Genomic DNA, 22,325 nt, shown 5'->3' on the forward strand with positions numbered 1-22,325 from the left:
TTCCTACATAAGACTTGTTTACAAATTATTAAAGCAATCGTCTTTGTACCTATCTCCTTTTTGAGTCCTCCCTGAGTTTTCCACTTCTCTCCTCAGGAAAGGAAATCACAGAGGCTGAGAGCCACCTAGGCTCTTAATCCCTGCTTCACCTAACTCTGGTAAAAGCACTCACAATCACTGTCATGAAGCTCCAGCTGTTTCACATCCAGACCCCAGGATCAGTTTCTCACACAGGATCGACCTAAGATATCGGCAGATGCTCTACTGGGCCAGCATGGGCTGTACCAGGAGATCAGAGGAGGGCTGCTGTGATAAAAAATGTCAGAGCCTCATCCTGAGGGTGCGGAAGTGGAGGATTTCTGGCAGGCACAGACCCAAATGGGCACTTCACCGAGCTTCTGAGTATAAGCCGCAGAAGAGAACAATGTGCTTATTAAATGCATGTTGTGTGCGCTGAGTTCAGTGACTGGTTTACATCTTAGACTGTTGACCCAGGCAGTCTTGAGAACTGAAATTTTCCTGTGGCTTAGAAAATTATTGCCGTGACCCCAAACTTTCTGATGGCATTTTGGATTTCAGAATCTGAGCTTATCAGCATGCAGGCAAGACGGAGTGGGTTCAGGGTGGCTTGGACATTACCTGAGGTTCCACGTCCAGTATTGCGATCAGCCCCTGCTCGTGGATTTTCCGAATGGTCTCCAGTTTTGTCCCGTACATTGCATCCTCGTGGCTGCCATACTCCAAGTACTCATTATTTGAGATGTCTTGCATCATTTGGTCATGAGATACAAAGTAATAATTCTTGCCATTTTCTTCATCTTTCTTTGGAGGTCTGGTTGTATCTGCAAAGTTCCATTCATGAGAGGTTTAAATGGCTGGATTGATGAGTCACACTCCCAATGAACTTACTCAACTCAATCACGGTGTGTGTGTGTACGCATGTGCACACTCCATGTTGAGATACAGGCCTCTGTGCATATTAGACAGGCACTCTACCACTGAGCTGTAAACTTAGCTCCTCAGTTGTTTCTTAAAAGCTGATGAAACCAGGTATGATAGCACACAGCTGCAACCCCGTCACTTGGGAGGTGGCAAGGGGAGGATTACAAGCCCAAGGCCAGCCTGGGATACAAGACACCTTGTCTCAAAACGAAAAAAAAAAAACCTGTTGATTCTTTAGAGTGTCTCATAGCCTCTGTTTCCATCTCCAGTAACATTGCAGAAGCAAGCTAAAAACCATATTTATCTGTGTGCAGCAGCATAGCAGATTTTTTTGGATTGTTTGTTGTTTGGTGAATATTTCAGTGTTGTGAGAGCTATTTCATACTGTCCTGGGAGGAAAGACATAATGTGACTAAGATGTTTTTTGAATGAAAAACGGCCCAAATAGAGTCAGGTATTTGAATACTTGTCCCCTGTTGGTGGCACTGTTTCGGGAGTTTGAGTCTTTCTAGAGGAAAGGTCACTTGGAACAGAATTTGAGACTCATAGCCTTTCCCCATTTCCAGTTTGCTCTCTCTGGTTTGTGTCTGAGGCTGGAAATGTGATCTCTCAGCTTCTTGCTCCTGCTGCTATGTCTACCTTGTTATGATTAATTCTTACCCCCTGGAACTGTAAGTCAACCAACTTTTTTTTCTTTAAGTTACTCTGGTAATAGTATTTTATCACAATGACAGAAAAATAACTAACTGACCCAAGATTAACATAACTCACTATCCCTTAGCTTACTTGGGTCCCGTGCAGAAGGAAGAAAGAAGGAGAGGATGAATAACTACGTGTGGCTATTTCCATTTAAACGAATGAAACAGTTCAGTTTCTTATTTCACATTTCAATGGCTGGGGAGCCACAAAGGACTACCCTCCTGGACAGTTCCCATATGGAAACGTCTCCTATACCACTTCCCAAATGAGGATGTTTGTTGGAGGACAGCAAAAGGCACACCATACTGAAAACACAAAGGGCTGAAAGAGGTGTGGCTAGGATTATCATAGAAGGACTAAACCAAAAGGTGAGGCAAGGAAGTGGTGAACTGGTTTACAGACCAAATAGTGCTTCAGAGATGTTTCTTGTTTTTAATGTTTTGAGACAAGGTTTTACTTTGTAGCCCTGGCTAGCTTGGTTCTTTGTATGTCACTGTGGCTGAACTCAAATCTGTAACCAATGCTGGCTTGTTTCCTGACTGCCATGAGGTTAAGAGTTAGGACTTGGCCCCATCTGTTCCCTATACCTACTCTTGAACTTTTTGTACAACCGTCAAGATTGCTTCATTTCACAGTTGAGGGAATGAAAGAGGGCAAGAGGCTGACAATATGAAACAGACAAGTAAGGGTGATGGAGAAATATCACAAATTTGAATTCCTTATACTAAACAAAAGAGAGTTCATTGCCTGGGTTTTAAAGTGATAAAGTCAATAATGTAGGTAATGATTGGTGGAAACATGGTTGTATCAGAGAAAATTATAAAACAATTAAAGCTTATTTTTTAAAAGAATCATTCATCTAGATAATATTTATGACAAACTGTTGGAAAAGTTAGGTTATAAACAACATGGATAAGACTAATGCTGTAACTCGCCACTGTGCATATGTTTACATTAAGAGAAGTCTAGAAGGAGTTTACAACAAATATTTGTGGTACTTCTTATTTGGAAAATGATTTTGAAATTATCATATATTCTTCATTGCTCTTGTTTTGGATTTAACAATTTTCCTATAGTACACAATTATTATTTACATAATTAGAAAAATATGCATATTACAATGACAAGTAGATGATAGGATAAAAAGAATTCAGGCTGATGCATTGCTTACGTGGAATAGGGTAGGCAAACCGGTCCGGGTGCTTTGTGATGAGGGTGTTTTTTATGTGTCTTCTCCCAACACCATGTGCACCTAGGTAATTTTTGAAAAGAATGGTAAAATTAACAACTAGTAAACGTTTGTAGAATTATTTGGAGGTGAGAATAAGCAAGCCACTGATACAGCTAAACTTACCTAATAAGACTAGTGTTTTCCTTTTGAATGCAGGCAGTTTGACTACTTCTTCATATGTGACAAGATCTAATTGATCAAACACTAAAATGCAAAGATTTAGAAGAAAGGTAAGTTTACAGGATGGATATCGCATGCAGGTAATTTATAATTTTATTGGAAAAACTAAGTTATAGTAACAGCATGAATTCTGCTTATGATATGTAGCTTACATTGATTTAAACCATAATGCCATTATGGGAGAAAGTTTCATTTTTAAGCCCATGAAAATGTACTTGAGAACCAGGAACAACCAAAGAAATGATGCGTACATGCATGAAAGTCCGATTCTAAACGATACATCATATTTTTTCATGCAGTATTCCAACAAATCATTTGAATTCACTCAGAACCACATGCTGTTCATTTTTTCACAATTCTAAGCAAGTAGCAATATTCAAAAGAAAAAGTCTTTGGGTAGCAACCAACACAAGTAGAGAGCATGGGCGCAAGTGAAATTAGCGAGTGAGGGCCAGCTGTAGCACATCCAGAGATGGGTGAGAAATGCATGGTCACCCAGTTTTTATTTAATGCTATTGCCTTTATTACTTCTTAAGAATTGATGAAGGTGGCATGTTAGAATCTGTCAAAGCCAGGTTCTGGCCTTGAACTCACAGAGATCTGCCTGCCTCTGCGTCCTAAGTGCTGGGATTAAAAGTGTGTGCCAGCACTACCTGGTATGAAAGAATTTTAATAAGCTTTTAGTTGGACATTTCACAAATTTGCTGTAACTCAGGTCTTGGGAAGGCATGGGTTTTAAGCAGGGAAACATGCATTCCTGGCCCGGAAACTATGTCAGCCATTAATTATATGGGAAGCTCTGTAAGAAATCAGGGTGTGCAGGATGGAAATAATCATGGCGAGGCTGAGCTTAGAAACCTTTGAGAAAGGGCAGTTCTTGAATTATTATAGACTGAGAAATACTTTAAAAATGTTTCAGAAACGTGCTTCTCAACAACACTATGACAAGACCAATGTCAAGCAATACGGGGAAGTTATCATAGTGAATGGCCATGGCTATCGAAAGGATCTGATTCTCAGACACATTTGAAAGTTCTCAGAAGGCTAAAATCAGACATCTGTGTTTCCTGTAAACTGCCCACCCATGGTCATACCCAACTGTTATCAAGTACACAGTGAAGTTTCCTCTTAAAAGATTGAGTTCTCCCAGAATTCCAGAGAGGTGAATTATTCAGTGAATTGGATCCCAAGGCTGAATCATGCAGAGAGCGTCTGCTCCCTGAAGCAATATGGCCAAATGATTTTGAGAATCAGCTCAGCCCTTAACATTTGTGATCTGCACAGTAGCAAAGAACCTTATGATGCAAAATAAGATACCACAGAGCTCAATAGACCACAAGCAAATAAATAAGTGAAAAACGTAGTTCTCAAAATATATAGAGAAAGGAATACAATATATTAAAATAAAAGCTAGTGTATATTAATGGGTCTTTGTGCATTGGTTTTCTTTTGATAACTTGATTCTATAAAAGTTGAATAAAAAAATCTTTAGACCATATTCTCTAGCAATAGCTTATATTGGAGAAATGTTTGCAGAATGGCATGGCTACAAAATTAAAATGAGATGAGACTCCCTGTGGTAGAGCTAGTTTGCTGTGCTACAGTGGTAATGGAATGAAGAGAATTGCAGAAAGAAAAGCAGGGGTGCTTATGGCACTGCTTTCTGTGTCCACTGCCTTGAAGATTTCCATCAAGGAAAAGTGTGCTCATGGGAAGAAGTGCATCGGCAAATTGATGTGTTTTAAGCTATACAAATCATCAAGTGTTTCATGAAAGAACAAGGTGATGAAGACACAAAGTTTTCTGAAAGGTAGACACATCCCTCTCCCTCTAGAGACCTAAGTTGAGTCTTGGTTTTATTTATGCCTTTGTCATTTTCTAAAAGTACACAAGTTAGGGATTAACAATCAACATACCACAAACAAACGAACAGATAGGTTAAACATTAGAATCTTAGCCATGAATGGTAGTATGAAGAGGTTACTCTGGTCTAAATAAAATTGCCACATAGTCATAGGGTTGCAAAACAAAGTAAAACAGGATATTTGAAAACAAGATATACAAGGAATATTAGAAGAACACTTAAAGACTGAACTTTGAAAGGGTTTAAATTGCTTGCTGATTAAAGAAAAAGGACTTAATAAAATGAAAGCATCAAGAACACAGAGGCATAGTCATTCAACAGGTTACTTACATGCACAGAGGCCATTGGGAGTGAGACAGCATGAAAAATGTACAGGGGTCATTGAAATATGACTTTTCATATATTAGTAAAATAAAAGTATAATAGGCACAAAATAAACTTTATCATGCAATATTTTAAACACAAGGTAAATAAACCACATTAAGAAACAAACTCATTTTAATACAAATTCAATCATACCCTTATATAAAAGCCAGTGGATTTTTATATGCTAGCATGTATACAGAAATTTTATGTGGAAATGATAAGAAACCCCTTTCAGAGAGAATAAATGTAGGGGCCTTTCACTTTTCACTTTGTGCATTTCTGTACCATTGGCAATTTCTAGCTATGTGTGCTTATTAGCTTATTATTGTACTTTATGATTCTGGGGATCAAACTCAGAGCCTTGCCTTGCACATGCTAATAAAGTGCCCTGTCACTAAGCTACATCTTCAGTCCTAGTTTTATTATGAAAAAAAAAATACAAGTATCAATGAGGTTATAGGCCACTTTTCTTCAGGATAGTTTTAAAAGGCTAATTACTTGTTTATAGTATTAAGCATAATTTAAACACAACTATGAATGAATGCTATTCCAGAAATCCTCTAAGTTCATATGTACCCACATAAACAGTACTTTCAGGACATTAAATACCACTGTTTTGATGTCTTACAATAAAAAAATACAGACTTTCATTTGTAAAAAAGCTTAAATCATTAACTTGAACTAAGAGTTACTTTATTTTTAATGTACATTGGTGTTCTGCCTACAAGTATGTCTGTGTGAGTGTCAGATCTTGGAGTTACAGACAGGTGTGCCATGTAGGTGCCAGAAATTGAACCAGAGTCCTCTGGAAGAGCAGTCAGTGCTCTTAACCTCTGAGACATCTCTCTAACACCCTAAAAGTGCCTTCTTGAAGTCTTGGGCTTAGGAAGCTCAGTGCATCTAGAGTACAGTTCTAGCAAGATGACAATACTGTTCACATCAGATGCATGTGCCTAAAAGGTCTCATGAGTTTGCAGAAACATGTTTGATGTAAATACTACACATACCATAATCCAATTCATTCCGAAGAATTTAGAAATATTTCCTGGCATACTTTGTTTATATTTCTTTGATTTCCTGCTAAACTACTTAACATTTCAGGCACTTAAGTATTTAAGCAACTATTTGAAAAAAAAAGCAAGCTGTTAACATTGTCTCTGAAAGGCTACAAGTAGCTTCAAGTACTGAAAAACAAACAAACAAACAAAAACAACAAACAACCCCACCAAACCCAACTCCAGTTAAGAATGAATTCCAACTAGTACCACTGGTCCAGGGAAGATATTGTATGTTTGTAGTGGCCAGACAGATAATGTGGTTGAATGAAGCAAGCCAGGCAAAAAGGAACAGGGGTATTGGTTATTGAGGGGGATACTAGGGAATAAAATGCTCATCCAAGAGGGATATTAGTAACCCACAGACCCTAAAAAAGGAAGTGACTTAGTGGTGCTGCAGTCACTATTTTGACAAGGGATGTCTAAAATACAAAGTTTTATATTATATAACCTGATTTTCAAATGTGGTATAATATTATTTAAATATTGTGTACGAATGAAATTTATACCACTGTATTATGTAGACCGCACAGTTTAAGCATAATTCTGCTTTAACTAGATGTGTGGGTTTTCCTGGTGACAGAAATAATAGATTTTGATGCTATTATTGCCATTCTTGGTGCTGTGGACAGTCTTTATCCTTTATTCTACTTGAAGATACAAGTAATTTCCAACTTTGATGATAAAATTTAGAGCTTGCCGTCAATGTATGATGAATTTTCAAAGTCTTTGAACAGGTAATAAAACCCAGCACCTTATTTTGAATTACTGCACAACATAGAAAGAACAGAGTGTGCTGTATTTATGGTTGGTTTCTGAAAGAAGTTGAGAAAAGTAGTTTGATTTGTGAGCATCTGGCTAGTTGTTGGTATGAAAGAGTACACTATTTTCTCGTTTTCACAGCATCTGCCTTACCTAGATGGAGGCCAATGGTATTTTACAGCAATTCTTTACATGGGCAATATAATAGTCTATGAGGCAACCTCATCCTAGCCAAAGCAGACAGTTGTCTGACAGCTTCAGCTCCTGTAGTGATAAGCAAAGGCTTCTGGACGTTAGACTAAACAAGATGGAAACGTTCATTGATAAAGTTGAGGGATCCTGAAGAGATGGCGACACAAATGAATGCTAGGTTTAGTTAGGCCAGGGTAAAAGTGGTGGTCACCTTCTCCTAAAAGAGAAATTAAGGAGAACTCATGACTCTGCAGGGGCAGGACCCTGATAGCAGTATTCTGACTAGAGACTCACAGAGAAGCAGAAACCCAAAGGTTTAGAAAGAAACTTCAGTGGCTATACAAGGGCCTTCCTTCCGAGTCAGGCAGATATACATGGACTGGAAGGATAACCCCTCAAGAGTGACATGAACTGCTCAGATGCCTAGCAGAGGTCAGTGGTTAAGAAAATACTAAGGGCAGCAAAAAGAGTGGTGGTCCTCTGTCCCCTGTGCAGCTAAGATTATTTTTCTACAGTTTGAATTTATGAGAACTTTGGCACATGATTTGGGATAGGGGATGTCACGCCAAAGGATGCAGAAAAAAACAACAGTACCCCATTGTCTAAATCAAGGATAAATACTTTCAACCTGGACAGGCAGTGTTTTCAGAGAGCTACAGCCTGAGACATGGAACACTGCAAGGTACCTGTTTCAGGCTGAGTGACGAAAGAACATTAGATCCACTGAGGTTTAGAATTAAGAACCACCTGATTGGCTAACCTGATTGCCTGGTTTGAGGGCATCAGTAAGCTAAGTGACCAAGTCATACACTTCCTCTGGGTGGACTAATGATTCTGTCTCAGGCTGCCTATTTGGCCGATAGTCACATTTGCAGGAAGAGTGGACATTGCCTGCTGGGAATCCAAATGGCCATGATGGAAGAAGCACAGCGATGCCCTGGTGCTCCAAGAACAGAAAAGGTGAACCACAGAAAATGGGAACCACTAGCTGTCAGAGTTGATGCTGATTCTCTAGCAAAATTCTTCAATGATGATTTGACTAAGTCTTTGTCAACACTTGGAGAAGTGGAGTTTTCTGATCAATTCACTTAATTATCCTTATAGAATATTGGCAAACTGAATACTGAAACCTACATGCCTTCCAATTAGTAGAGTATAAAACCAATGACATATTAGCAGATTTACTCAGCTATTTCTTTGCTTTTCTACGTTTAAATTAATTTGAGTGTTGTCAGTATTTATACATCATTTAACACTATAGAAATGGCAAGTTGAGCTTAGATAATGTCTTCTTTCATTTTCAGTGTTGGGGATGGAACCCAGGGCCTTTCACATGCTAGGCAAGTACTTTACTACTGAGCTTCTACCCCAGCTGATTAATTTTTTTTTTGTATTTAACTCATGCGATTTAGATTTAACTAATCTCCTTGTGAGCTGGCTCAATTGTGTTAGACTGGTGGAAGCAGAGAGGAGAAGGCAACTAAGGAGACAGCAATAAATGCTGATGTCAGGAAAAGTCTGATGAGAAACTCTGCTTTAAATATTTCTTCCATTTATGAAACCAACACAAAAGCCATTGTGAGGCTACTGCACTGTGGTAGCACATGAGAAAAATGATACTTTTAATTGGGAATAAGTGTGCACAGTGTAACTGGTGAAAGGGAACAAGCCCTCATTTAATTGAGCCATTTCAACTTAACCTATGTGGACAATCACATTCATTCTGAATATGCAGCATTTCACAAATACTTACATTTAATTTCTCATGGAGAAATAAGAATTCAGAAGTCATAAATAACTTTTCCTAGTGAATGTTAATACATGCTAGAACACCGTACAAAGAAACCTGCATTCCAGATTTCTCAGAAGCACACTGAATTGTGTATGAATGACTCGACTCATTTGATTTTTTGGCCACATGTTTGATATTTCTGAGTTATTTCTGAAACCTTGGGAACTAATCTATTGCCAACTTTTAATTTCTCAGGAAAAGTCCATTATAAAAAGAGTCACATTGAAAAGTCATTTAAATTAAATATACTTCCCCATATTTTCTTTCAGCTTAAATGATACCCTGTGAGTCTTCTGGGAATTCAAGTGCAATATCAGATAACACTTTCTTGGTAGGCATTTTGGTTTTTAACACAACAGTAAACCCTGTGATTCAGTTGAACCCCAGCTTCCATACAAAGGGAAGGGAATGCATATATAATGAGGGCCTAGATAATGTCCTTTGTGTTTTTGTTTTTTTAAGAACTTCAAAGTACAATGAGGGTAGACGAATAGTCCTAGAAAGTGACCATCTCAAGATAGTATCCATGTCAGCCATGCACTTTCAAACCAGCTACAGAATCCTCTGTAGCACAGCCCTTTTGTGCACCTTTGTCCTTAATATCTGTCATGGGTCCATATCCAAGGGCCAAGAGGAACTAGGAGGGAGGGTCATCCTCTCAAGGCCAAATTCAGCCAGAGAAGAGAGAACCCCAGGGACTCAACACACCCCAATCACTTGTTTCTCAATGTTGTTCCTTTCATCATAGAGGATACTACCTCTGAACAGTGCCTTTGTCCTAGAAAGTAGAGCTCTGCAAAATAACTGGTAGAAGGCAGAGGTTCTTAAGGCATTTGCAAGTTGGTCAAGGTCTCATAGAATACAATGTTCTGGAAAGAGAATTCTGAAGACCAAATGTAAATGCTGTATTTGCTTAGGTCTTGGATTTGTTTGACCTAGCCTCAGAAAGACATGCTTTTCCTACCTGCATTGTGCTTTGCCAAATATTTATCTTTGTACTGCTTCTTTTTCTTGCCAAACCAAGTACAGCTGGCCTGCTGCTCTTGTTTGGTCTTCTCCATGGCAATGCAAGCTACTCGCCTAATACACAAACAAGGGAAGAAAGAAAGAAAATAGAATCCAACAAAGTTAATACATAGTTTTATGCCCGAGAAAAGAGAAAAAGTCATTTGAAAGCTACATAACAGCAAGAATATCCTCTGGAAGTCCTTGACATCACCGACATAAGGCTGTTCTTAGCTTCCAGGACTGCTTTCTAGAAATGGTTTAAAGCCACAGGCTTATGTTAAAATTGCTTTGTATTCCTTGAGTCCACCTTATCTGATAATAAGGGTCAGAAGTTTCAACATGTGATTATAAGATTCAGAATGATTATCATGGGATTATGAGTCAAGGCAGGCCTGTTTTGCATCTTGAATTTGTTACTCATTAGCCTATTTTGAGTGCTTAGTACTTAGTGTTAGGCATGTTTTTAAACCTTTTCCAGGTATCAGCTCAGATAATCTTCCTGACATAATGAATCATACATTGCATAGAAATTCTTAAAGTTTATAGTTTTGTCTTTCATATTTTATTAGAAATGTTCTTTGCTTATCATATGAAGTGGGTGGGACTCCAGTCTCTTTTTGTCTCCTTTATGGATACCCAACTGTCCTAGCAGGATGTACTGAACAAAGTAAGACCATTCCTCAGTGCTGTGCAATGCTATTTGTTACATAGCAAGTACCTATTTTGGTATGGGAGTGCTTTAGGATTTTCTTCTCTTTAGTTGGTCTATCTGAACACCTCTGAATTATTATTACAATAATAATAATCTGAACTCTGGGATTCATGACTGCATGAATTACTCATGGAGTCATTTCTCTAACATCTCCATGTAAACTTTAAAGTTAGTTTGTCAATTTCAAAACTTGTAATTTTGACTGAGATTGCATTGGTACAATTAATGTAGGAGGAATAGACATCTTTACAATATTGAGTCTTATAGTCCATTACTGCAATGTCTGTCTGTCTGTCTGTCTTCTTTAATGCCTTAGTAAAATTTCTTATTTTGTTTGAGACAGGTTCTCTTGTATCTCAGGGTGGCTTCAGAGTCTTTATGTAGCCAAGTATAACTTTGAACTTTTGATGCTCTTGCCTGCACCTCCAAGTGCTGGGATTGAAAATGTGCACCACCATGCCTGACACGTTTTCTTATTCTTAAAAACAAGGCTTCATGTAGTCCAGGCTGGCCTCAAAGTCATTATGAAAATGAGGCTGGCTTTGAATTGATCCTCTTGCCTCCCACTTCCCAAATTCTGGGATTACAGGCATGGGGTACCACTCCTTGTTCATAACTCCCCCTAAGGCCTTGATAATGGTAGGCAAATATTCTACCACCAAGCTGCATCTTCAGCCTTGTTTAATACATTAAAACCAGCTATTTATTCTGCAGGTTCAGGACAGTCTAATTGTTTTAGCCATTTTGAAAAAAAGGTCTCTGTAGTCTAGGCTAGCCTGGACCTCACTATGTAGACTAGGTTAGCCTTGAACTCCTGGAGATTTTTCTCTTTAGCTTACAATGTATGGGGATTCAGATGAATACTACAACACTTGACTGACTGAATTGTTTTTTACACTGTGAGGAACAGTTCCTGACAGATTCTCTGTCTTTGTTCAGCTTATATCCTATTCTTGGTTCTCTGGCATAATAGCAAATGCCTTCTTGGTAAGATAGGGTACTTGGTGCTCTTAGATTTTGCTTATGGCTCTGGTGGAAGGGTCTCATATCCCCAGTACACTTTTGAGCTATTCAGTGCTTTCAAGCTCATTAAAATAAAACAAAACAAACTCCTCCATTTTCTGCAGCATTTTTTCTTTGCAGCAGGAAGACTGATCTGAAGAGCCTATACCTCAGCAGAGCCAAGAAGTGAACCATCTTTTTCCACTGTGGCTTCTCCAGATTCCTGCAGAGGACTAACAGCTTGTGATTTATATAGCTACTCTAAGTAGGAGGAAGCCTGGAATCTGAATAATTATTATTTTGCTTCCCTTAAAATTTGTTTCCAATACAGTCTCCCGTGTCCCAGGATGGCCTCAAACTCTCTATGTAAGTAAAGATGACCCTGAGCTTCCGATCATCCCATCTAAGCCTCCCAAGTGCTGGATTAAAGGTCTGTACCACCACACCTGGTTTACTCGATGCTGGGTCTCAATCCCAGGGCCTCACCACTTGACTACTATATCCCCAGCCCAAACATGACTGTTCTGAATAAATGCTCGTATAGATGACAGCTCTCTAGAAGACATTTTATGAACTGCATCATTCACAGCAGCCACAGTAAAAAGACTTAGAAATTGCTTTCTTCCTACTTATGCTAAACTGTCTGCAGATCAGACTTAAAAGACAATGCCAGATGGCAGGCTGCTGCTTCTCTGTTTGGGCCCATATTTCTCCGTGTGTAAATGATGGTGCCTGAACTCCTCATCCACTCCAACTTTCTAAATTTAAGAATATTTTTGGAAAACATGAGATAGTTGAAAGAGACAATCAAGACAAAGAGATTAACCAACCAAAAACCCAATGTTTTAAAACTCTTAAATAACTCTCGAAAGAAGGACTGGTGAAAAAATAGAAATATTTATGGGCTTGGTATTTTTGACTTTTAAGAAAGTTCAAATAATTTTTTTGGGGGGGGGTTACAGGTTAGGGGGTGGTAGAATTTTAGTTCTTGGCAGGTTACATTTTGTTACACAAAACAAAACCAAGACATTAGATTATCTTTTTTCGTACTAGATTTCTGGTGGATATTGGCCAAATACTTAACAGATGATATACATTCTCTCTCCTCTCAGCAATAGGGTCTAAAATGCCTGTCTGACTTCAACCTGTTTCACAATGTAAGCCTTCTAACAGAATAGGTAATCTTTACCCCTGTCTCTTGTTCTGTGGATGGAACCCAGAGCATGCCAGGCAAGCATCTACTTTTGAGCTAAAGAAACCATTCTTGAAACCTGGAAAAATCATTCTTAAAGACTGGTAAGGCAAAGAACAATTCTCCCAACAACGTAACAGGTTATATACCCTGAGTGACACTGAGTCATGGTATTTGAAGATTTCCCCCCTTGGTATTGAAGGATGGTCATGAAAGAATACAGAGGAACAAGAGGAAGGTATATCTGGAAGAAAATGCCATTCTAACAAGATGAGAACAGTTTGTAGGAGTTGAGGCTAGTCACTCAGCTTGTCTGCAGACCCTCCTTTCTTTTTACATGTGCAGATCTAACCGGAACAAGTATCTGACTATAAGGTGAAGACTGAGAATTTTTGGACAACTAATTTTTTTTTGGATTTGATCTCTAATCTCAGACAACTGCGTTTTGTATAGTTATCAATGCAAAAGATTTATCAAGGAAGTTTTATAATATAAAATATGAAATTGATAACTGGCAGGGAGGACATTGTTTCATCATAAAACAACAAAAACATACCATTCCTGAAGTTCAGGAGAAGGAATGAGACCTGCAGTTCCATTTTTGGAGTTTTCCAGTTTACCCTGCCACCAGTTGTGATCATCCTTACTAATAATCTGAATGATGTCACCAACTCGGAATCGGATGCCAGCTTCTTTGCAGGGGATGAGGTCATCCTTGGCTGGATCATATTCAAATTGTGCTCTTACATAGATCTATAAAACAGGAGTTTGTAAGAAAGGAGGCCACAGTGATGTGAAGGAAAACAGTGACCAACTAATCTACTAACCACACATCAACATTTACAACACAAACAGGACATCAGATAGTGAAACTGAAACAATGTATGGAGATAGGACACAGAAACAGGGTGCCATGTCTAATGATTACAGCTTCAACTTTGCTGTTTATATCTAGAAGGAACACTTAAAATACTTGTTGAATAAATTCTGCTTTTAGTAATAGTATAGGTATATAGAGCAGTATGCTCGCCAATTTTAAAGCTTGCTATGGCTATGATGATGGTATGGATAAGTTGTTACATCCATGAGGCAGTCTTTAACACTCAGAGTAGGTTTTTATCTTAAAGTAGCAAGAACCCTGGGCTGGTATCTTGCTGTTGGATACTTTCATGACAAGTGGCAGACAAAGCTACATGTAACTCAAACATATTAAAAAGTTAAAAATATAGCTTTATTTCTTTAGAGGAATTTTGGCTTTGTATTTGTGCTTTACAATTCTGGGAAAATAAAGATGAATCTGAACCCTTGCCTTGCCAGTGTAACCCTTGAAATCAGTACATAGCATCAAAGCATGCATGATTCAAGGCTCTAAGCTTTATGGTGTATGAATTTAAGAGACATAATAGCAGACAGGAGTTATAACACAGCAGCGTTTTATGAATGACTAGAATTCCAGAGTTTTAAAATAAGGTATTATATCCAATGTTGCCTCAGTTATGCAGTTCTGAGAGTAAACTGTGGGCATATTCTACCAATTGCAATTTATAAAATTATTAACTTAAAATCAGATTTTTTTTAGCATTACATTTAAAGAAAAAAAGTCCCACGATTCCATCCCTTGATATTAAGTTTGAATGTTCACATTTAAGTCACTGTAAAACCAACCTGAAGGCTTTGGAGCCATTGTGTGCTATTAATATTATAGTAATCTAGCTCTTAAAATGAACAAATCTCTGCATTTGTACCTAAAATCCACACTTTAAAAGTGCTGACTGTTGGAAAGGTATCCGGTGATGCTACGCAGCACTTAGCAATTGGAAACTAGCTCAGGAATGTCAAGATGAAGGCCAGGCTACTGATGCTGGTTTCCATCATATGCGCCTTTTAGACATAGACAGGCAAATACAAATTTAATTTTAATTTAGTTTTCAATTTCAGAAAATTCCCTTGAAATGTTTGCTAGGGCATGACTTTCGGTTATATTTAGAATTCTATGAACTCTTTATGCACCAGAGGCAGTAGGACTCTCTAAGACTAAACTATTTACTGTCAGTGAAAATGATCAGGTTGAAATTACAATAACCATCACAGCTATAGAGGTGTGAGTAAAAAAATCTTTATAGAGAATTAGTCATGTATAATGTGTTAAAATGAAATGGTACAAGCTTTCAATGCTCAAATGTTATGGTCCAAAATGCAGACATTATGGGATGGAAAGGGTTAATAAAGGAGCGACTATTAGCTCAGTGTAGAGAAGTTTTTATAGAGGTATCTATTCACCTGTCGTCCTTTTGGTTGGGTGGTTGACGGCAAGTCCTGCAGAATAAAGCCAACCCAGGAGAAAGAATTTTCATTTACTTGTCAAGAGCACAAAGAAATTTGTGTGTTTCTGTTACAATATGGTTAAAAGTGAACTAGTTTTAAGTTGTAAAGAGATCATATACATTATCACATTTCTTAGAAGTGTTGAGTTATTAAAAAAAAAATCAAACCCAGGCCATTTAGCAGCAAGCTGAAGAAAGCAGGTAAGTTGAAGCAGAGAGATAATGTGTTCTTAAGAAACAACTCAGCATCTTCAACACAAAAGCCACTGCGGTTCAAACAGCCTATTACAAAAACCCCTGAGCAAGAGAACGGTTGTCTTTTTCAACTATCACTGCAACCGCTCAGATTTGGACAAGTTTAATGGCTCTATGGCCTTTTTCCATCATAAAAGGGCTACATGTGAACGGTAAAAAGGAATTCTTTGGGAGCCTAGATTCACATTTGGAAACACAGTTATGAATAATTTTCTCGCACAATTTTCTTACTTAGATACTTGGGATATCATTCCATTTGAGATAATCTTTGAATGATTTATGATTTTATTTGATAAAAAAGTTGATATATTTTTAAAGGGCAAATTAGAAATCAGGACAAAAGGTAACAGTGCTGCATTCTTAGAGCGCTCCTAATTGCAGCTGACTGACAGGCAGCACCACCAACAACTTAGAGATTTGGCTATCCCGAAAAGTGGCAAACCTGCACATGGAAATGCTTCTGTTTGACTAAACGATTCTTTATAGAAGACAAAATGGAGAGTTCTGAAAAACAGCAACTTTCCAAGTTCAAGTCAAATATGTACTTTGTGTTAAAGATGTGATACCAGCGTGGCTGAAGTGCAGTTTGAAGCCAGTTCCTTTTGCTTTTCATATCCAGGCAAGGCTTATAACTCACAAAAATATGTGCACGTACCACAATAACAAGAGGGCACACCAATTCATAAACTTAGATAGCGGAAACTAAAACATGTTGCTGATATCCCTCAGAATACCCAAATCCTTATTCTGCAAAAGCCCTTATATTTCTTTGTCAATTTCTTTAAATTAAAAAATTCTAAAAGAAATTTCAACCCAGTTCTATTTATATCCTCTGAACAGTCATACATACTGGTGGGGAGGCAGAGAGTGAATTTTAGAACAGCTCTAGCAGTCTTGGACTACGTTTCTTCAGATGTAACTGATTTTTAAGGAGAAAGAAATGTTGAGGAAGGGTTTTCCGGAGTCAAGTGCACTGCCGCTGCAGTAGCCTTGTGTGTCTGCAGAAGACAATCTTTCCACTGAACACATGGAACTAAACACTCATGGCAGGTGAGCACCAACACAATTGCCACACTTGGCTGTGTGGAGCTAGAGTTCTTACCGAAACAGAATTGTTAGTGCTGCTATGACCATTAGCAGGGGACTGTCTGGAAGTGGAGGGGGAATCTCTCTGAAATAAGACACAAGGTTCATTAACACAGAACACCAGCACAGAAACAGATGTTTACATCAACAGTTACAACCACAGTCTGACAACCATTTCCTTTGAGGTTAGTGCTATAAAAGGTGCCATACTGACTTACTTGCATGATTTTGCAGAAGTATGAAAGAACTTTTTTGTAGTTTGAAGATTCCCATATTATTAGTGAGGATGGTATTATCATTCATTAATGATTATTTTCCTCCTATATCCCAAATTCTACAATCTTTATTTTTTTTTATTGGGACCCCAGGAGAGTGATATTAAGACCCTATCAAATATCTAATGATGCTAAATATTATAATACTACTGTGCTAAAGATCTCGACTGCCTAGTTTTATATTAAAGAATAGGTTAAAGAATGGCTTTGAGAAGTAGTCAATGGTTTTTAGGTATTCCATTGTCAAGACATTTCTAGAATAAAAATTACTAATGGGGATAAAAGAGAAAGCTGCAGTAGAGGGCAACTCTCTTCTGTTGTGTCATTTTAGCAGACTTAGTACAATAGTAACTCCAAGCAGCAATCTTCTGCTTCTGGACAAACTCTCACGAGTCACAGCATCTCCCTAGAGCCAGATTCCCAGACTGCTCTGTTGTCCAACCCACTCAGAATCCTTCGCAGGTTCCATTCCAAGTCAACTTTAATGAAAAGAGCTAAGAGGAGAAGAAAATAAGTGCTTTAAGTATTTAAATTTAGAGTTCTTTATGAACTTCCGTTCAAAAGATAGGTGTTTTTTCTAGAATAATGAAAGAAAACTTCTGGAATTGGCTACCCTGAAATAGAATGAGATCCCTCAGAAAACATTCTAAAACATTACTGAGTAGCTTGATCTCTATCTGTCAGTCTTTGGGATTTAAGTCAGTTGGGTAGGGTATGGTGGAAGTATGAGCCTTCATTTGAGAAGCCTTGCTATAGCCAGGCATGTAAAAAAAAAAAAAACAAACCAGTGTGTTTATATGTTGGAGGTGAACATATAAAGAATATGAAGAAGGGAATCATTGCTTTTTTTCTAATATTCAAAGGTATAGAATTTATATGTATAATACCTGTGTTTCCCTCTAACTAGTTCAACTATTTAAAAAAAAGAGAGAGAAACTTGTACTAATAACTAACAATATCTCTGGTTAGCATCCCCCAATCCAATCTATTTATTCAGTTTCTTTAACACATGAAAAATGGTGTGAGGAACACCTATGGTTTTAGAGTATTTAAATTATCTATAGAAAAATGTATGTATGCTATTCTCTTTCTCTGAAAGGATCATACTCTAACAAAATTCAATGCTCCAAATCTTGAAGCTGGAGAAGTTTTGCAAAGTTTTGAAATGTATTATTAATTGATATTTCATAGGAAGCCACCAAGAGGAGCTTAAGTCTCAACAAAATAGACACTTTGTCACTGCCTCACTAAAAATATATTTGACAAAAGCACAGATCTTATACATATGTTGAATAAGCTTAGATGAAAAATATGAACACTCTAATTGTTTTCTTGCGATATCTGTAGCATCATTAGAGACTTGAAAAAAGTATAATTTCTATTTCAAATTTTCTTAAACACAAATCTAGTAAGTTAGCTACTGGCCCTTAAAAATTACCTTTATAAAATGTATACATTATATCTATTTATTTGCAGTGATAGGATTTGAACCTAGGGCCTCACACATGCCAGGCAAGCATTTTATCACTGAGCTATATCCCCAGCTCTTGTACTTTAGAATAACATATTTGGAAAATCCACAGGAAAAATTTTAAAATAAGCTCCAATAAGTAATACTTGTGCTGAATAAGCTACAACCAAAAATGTTATGGTAATTTGTGTCTCAAAATATAGAAAGAATAGATTTTTTTTACTATAATGAACAACATAAAACTGAAAAAAATGTAAGTTGAAAGAGCTCTATTTGCAAGAGGATAAATATGTTTTAAGAAACTTTGGGGCTGTTATTCTACAAAAGGTATTTGTTTAGGAGTAGCTTAACATTTCACATGTGCAGACTTTTCTGAAAGGTTGCAAAAGCCTATACCCCTGTAGTGAAGTCAGTTACCAATTCCCCAGGGTCGTAATGCTCATCTTAAGGCCTGCAGTCATTCAAACAGCAATGTCTCAACAGGATTTGATCTCGTCTCAGATTCTTAGAAAGAAGAACTACTTGTGAATGGACTTCCTGAAAATACTACTATATTTTTTTTGCCTCAGGGATTTCATTTTTTTCTGTTATTGGAGTTTTTCTATATTTGGCTTAGATTTGGCTGCAGAAAGGCTGAAGATATCTGCATGGAAGTGGGGCCGAGGAGGTGGTTGGGACCTCCTCTGTTCCGTTATCTTCGTTGTAAAATTGGTGTGCAGTGATCTAACAGCACAGGCAGAAACAATTTTCCAGAAAGCAAAAACATTCAGCCATCAGCAGACAGTTAGTTAAGAACTCAGGATAGGGGGAGGCTTGTTTGAGTTATTACCTCACAGGATGAAGACTGAGTGCGGTAGCTTGGTACAATCTTGAAGGTAATACTCCCCCGCATTTCCCTCTGCGAGGAAGAAAAGAGGAGAGTTCTCATGCAGACACATGTTGCACACAAAAACACAAGAAACCATTCAAAACACGTGGGTGCAGTTAGTACACACCACTTGACAGCACACAGCCCTAAAATAAAACCTCACTACAAGGCAAAAACCACTCAGGTCACTGGTAGAAGTTTCTGGGAAAGGTCCAGTGAAGCCAAGGCTGACTGTCTCATACCTAGCAGTAAGTGGTCATAGAGATCTCTGATGGTTATCTTTCTGTAGATATGAATAAGCAAGAGTCGAAATGACACACCTTACAGGAATGACAACTATACACTGAACTGAACAAGAGACTATTTACATAAAAATTCTATTTAATATGCTACTTTCTGATGCTACCACCATAAAATTGCTTTTATACTTTATGAATTTTGGCAAACTTCTTTGCGACAGCAAGCCTTGGCTGCTTACTTCATGCCTAATAGGCATTCATTACATGGGAAGCAGAAAGAAGGACCCAAAGCAGAAAACAAACGTTTCCCTCTGTTTGCTACAACAGAGACACAGATGGGGGTCTGTCAACGGATGTCAATGCTTTTTATTGAAGGTCTAATTTCAGTACAGAGATTTTTTTGAGTATAGTCAATAATGACCTGGCCTATAGTGACTTTCCTCTCATTTGTGCTGTGCAGAGATACACTACAGCTGGCCATGACTCAGCTAAACAGGAAAGAGGTTTCTGATATTGCTTATGTCAGGAGTCTTTTGAGGTCAGTGAGAAACTAGTTCACATGAGTTCACATTGGGAAGTTTTTTTTTTTAATAAATATCTGGTTGGCAAGAAACAGATGAAGGATGAACAGTGTAAAAGCCCACACTGCTAAAGGCAGGAAAAATGGTTCAAAACTCCACTGCAATTAAAACGTTTCCCTGGTTGTCAGTTTTTAATGAACATTGCACAAGTTTAACTTCACATGCATGATGGCACAAGAAGCATTTTGATTATGACTGAAGAACAGTGTTTGTTTTTAAATATCTATTTATTTAGTGTATGTGTTAAGTATGAGTGAGAATATGGTTCCTGTGTGTGCTCGGTGTATGTGCATGTGGGTATGAAAGTGTCAGCATCCGTGTGCATATGCTTGTGGGGGCCAGAAGAACATGTGGAGTGGTCTGCTCCATTACTCTCTGCCTCGTTTCTTTGAGACAGGACCTCTCACTGAACCTGGAGCTAGGCTGGTGGCTAGCAAGCCCCAGCTACCCCCTCATGTCTCCACCAAATACTATATTGGGGTTATAGGCAGGTAAGACCACTCCCTGCTTTTTACATTAGTGTGGCATCCAAGCTCAGGTACTCCCACAAGTGCTTTTACCCACAGAGCCATCTCTCCCTTCCCTATATTAGGTATTTTTTTAAACAAAATAAGTTAATGGAGCTGTCAACATGGCTCAGTAACAAGACCAAAACAATGAGAACATTGACAGACATGCTATCATGGAAGGGGGAAATAAAATTAAGCTTGGGTGAGGAGGCTGAGTTAGCAACTAGATGACAGAAAGTAATCAGAGAGTATCAGAGGGCACCTGGAAGATATAGAGAGACACACCAGAAGCAGTGGGGAGGGATTTGGAGTGCCATAGAGCTTTATTTGTTTGATGGAGCAGAAGGATGCTCTCTTTGGGAGAGGCCCACAAGGACAGAAGGTTAGCTAGTTGCTACTCTACCTCTCTCTACTTTTACCCCAGCCTTTGAATCTCAAGTCTTATTTATAAACAGAATGAGAGAGATTTAGTTAAAGCTACCTTTAGTGGCAGCAACCATAGCCCTTGCCTATGGAAACAGAATTCCAGCCAGGTTGCAGCCAGAGAAGCAGGTAGGTAACTGTGGAGTCACAATTGCTGGCTGAAATAGCAGCAGATTAAGGCACAGCCATTGCACTGAAGTTATAACAACACATGGTGCTGCTAGCCTAGACAAAGAACTACAGGTAATTTAAGACTGTTGAGGGGGAGAATTATTCATTCCCAGGGACAAGCCTCCCACTTGGTCATTCAATTCTAAGTGGTTAGCTCTGAAAGCATGTACATACAATTAACATTTAATGCAATCAGCAAGTTGTATTTATATACAGAAACATTTGTACATGTATAATAGCAAAGGGAAAGAGGCCATGAGTGAGAGGGATTGAGGGAATGGTCTACAAAAGGGGATGGAGGGAAGAAAGCGAAGGAGGGAAATGCAATTATATATTAATTAAAAACATAATAAGTAAAAAAGATGGCTTGGCATGTAAAGGCACTTGCCATAGAGCTTGATGACCCGAGTTTGATCTCTGGGGCACACATGGAGGAAGCAGAGAACCAGTTCCTTCAAGCTGTCCTCTGAACTCCACATGTGTAGAGACATGTGTGTAAGCACACTCACACACAAACACATTCAGTAAATGTAATAAAAAGGCAGCATCTAAGCTAATGAACTAAAACCTAATCTTAAAAAAGGGGAAGTTCTCATTACTTACAAGCATTTTTTGTAGTTGTTCCACTGTTTGGTTAGCAACACTGATGCCATTGATTTCTCGAATTTCATCACCAACATGAAGTGTACCTAAAATATCACACAATTATAAACATGAAATGAGTAAACGTTCTCATAATAACAAAAAGCCAAAGGTGTAATAGAAAAATAAGTTCCATATCTAAAAGTCAATGTTTCAGAGACAGAGTCATACTTGGCTGCAGAATTATTTAACTTTTACATAGTAAAGCCATCCAAACAGACAGATCTACTTTCAGAAAGCACAGTGTTAATGGATGGCCACAGAAATTTGTTGACAACCCAATAAGAGACTATTAGGTATGAGCAGACAGAACTCAAAATAACACAAATGACTAGTACTTCTAAAACAAAAAACATAAATGATGATATAAGCTAATAAATGGGTAAACTGAATAAGAATTCAGACATGGCTGAGGAGCAGTTCAGTGATCTTTAAGGTGAAACAAAAGATTACATAAAATATAGGTCATAGAAACAAAGACATA

General features: G+C 38.0%; 1 protein-coding gene across 22 annotated transcripts in view; it reads right to left on the reverse strand.

Annotated features, from left to right (window-relative positions):
* Positions 1-22,325, reverse strand: part of Cask (calcium/calmodulin dependent serine protein kinase) — a 337,725-nt gene that overhangs the window by 11,830 nt on the left and 303,570 nt on the right. For 6 of the 22 annotated variants that reach the window (XM_075958464.1, XM_075958462.1, XM_075958454.1 and 3 more), the window contains 9 exons: positions 21,803-21,888; positions 19,238-19,306; positions 16,679-16,747; positions 15,278-15,313; positions 13,554-13,750; positions 10,048-10,163; positions 2,996-3,076; positions 2,813-2,893; positions 640-842 (listed from right to left, as the gene is read on the reverse strand). In XM_075958464.1, the coding sequence (XP_075814579.1) occupies positions 640-842; positions 2,813-2,893; positions 2,996-3,076; positions 10,048-10,163; positions 13,554-13,750; positions 15,278-15,313; positions 16,679-16,747; positions 19,238-19,306; positions 21,803-21,888 (938 nt within the window). The remainder of the gene's footprint in view (positions 1-639; positions 843-2,812; positions 2,894-2,995; positions 3,077-10,047; positions 10,164-13,553; positions 13,751-15,277; positions 15,314-16,678; positions 16,748-19,237; positions 19,307-21,802; positions 21,889-22,325) is intronic. The other 16 variants (XM_075958471.1, XM_075958469.1, XM_075958465.1 and 13 more) reach the window with 7 other exon arrangements.

Source organism: Microtus pennsylvanicus, chromosome X, assembly GCF_037038515.1.
Source record: "Microtus pennsylvanicus isolate mMicPen1 chromosome X, mMicPen1.hap1, whole genome shotgun sequence".
NCBI classification, from domain to species: domain Eukaryota; kingdom Metazoa; phylum Chordata; class Mammalia; order Rodentia; family Cricetidae; genus Microtus; species Microtus pennsylvanicus.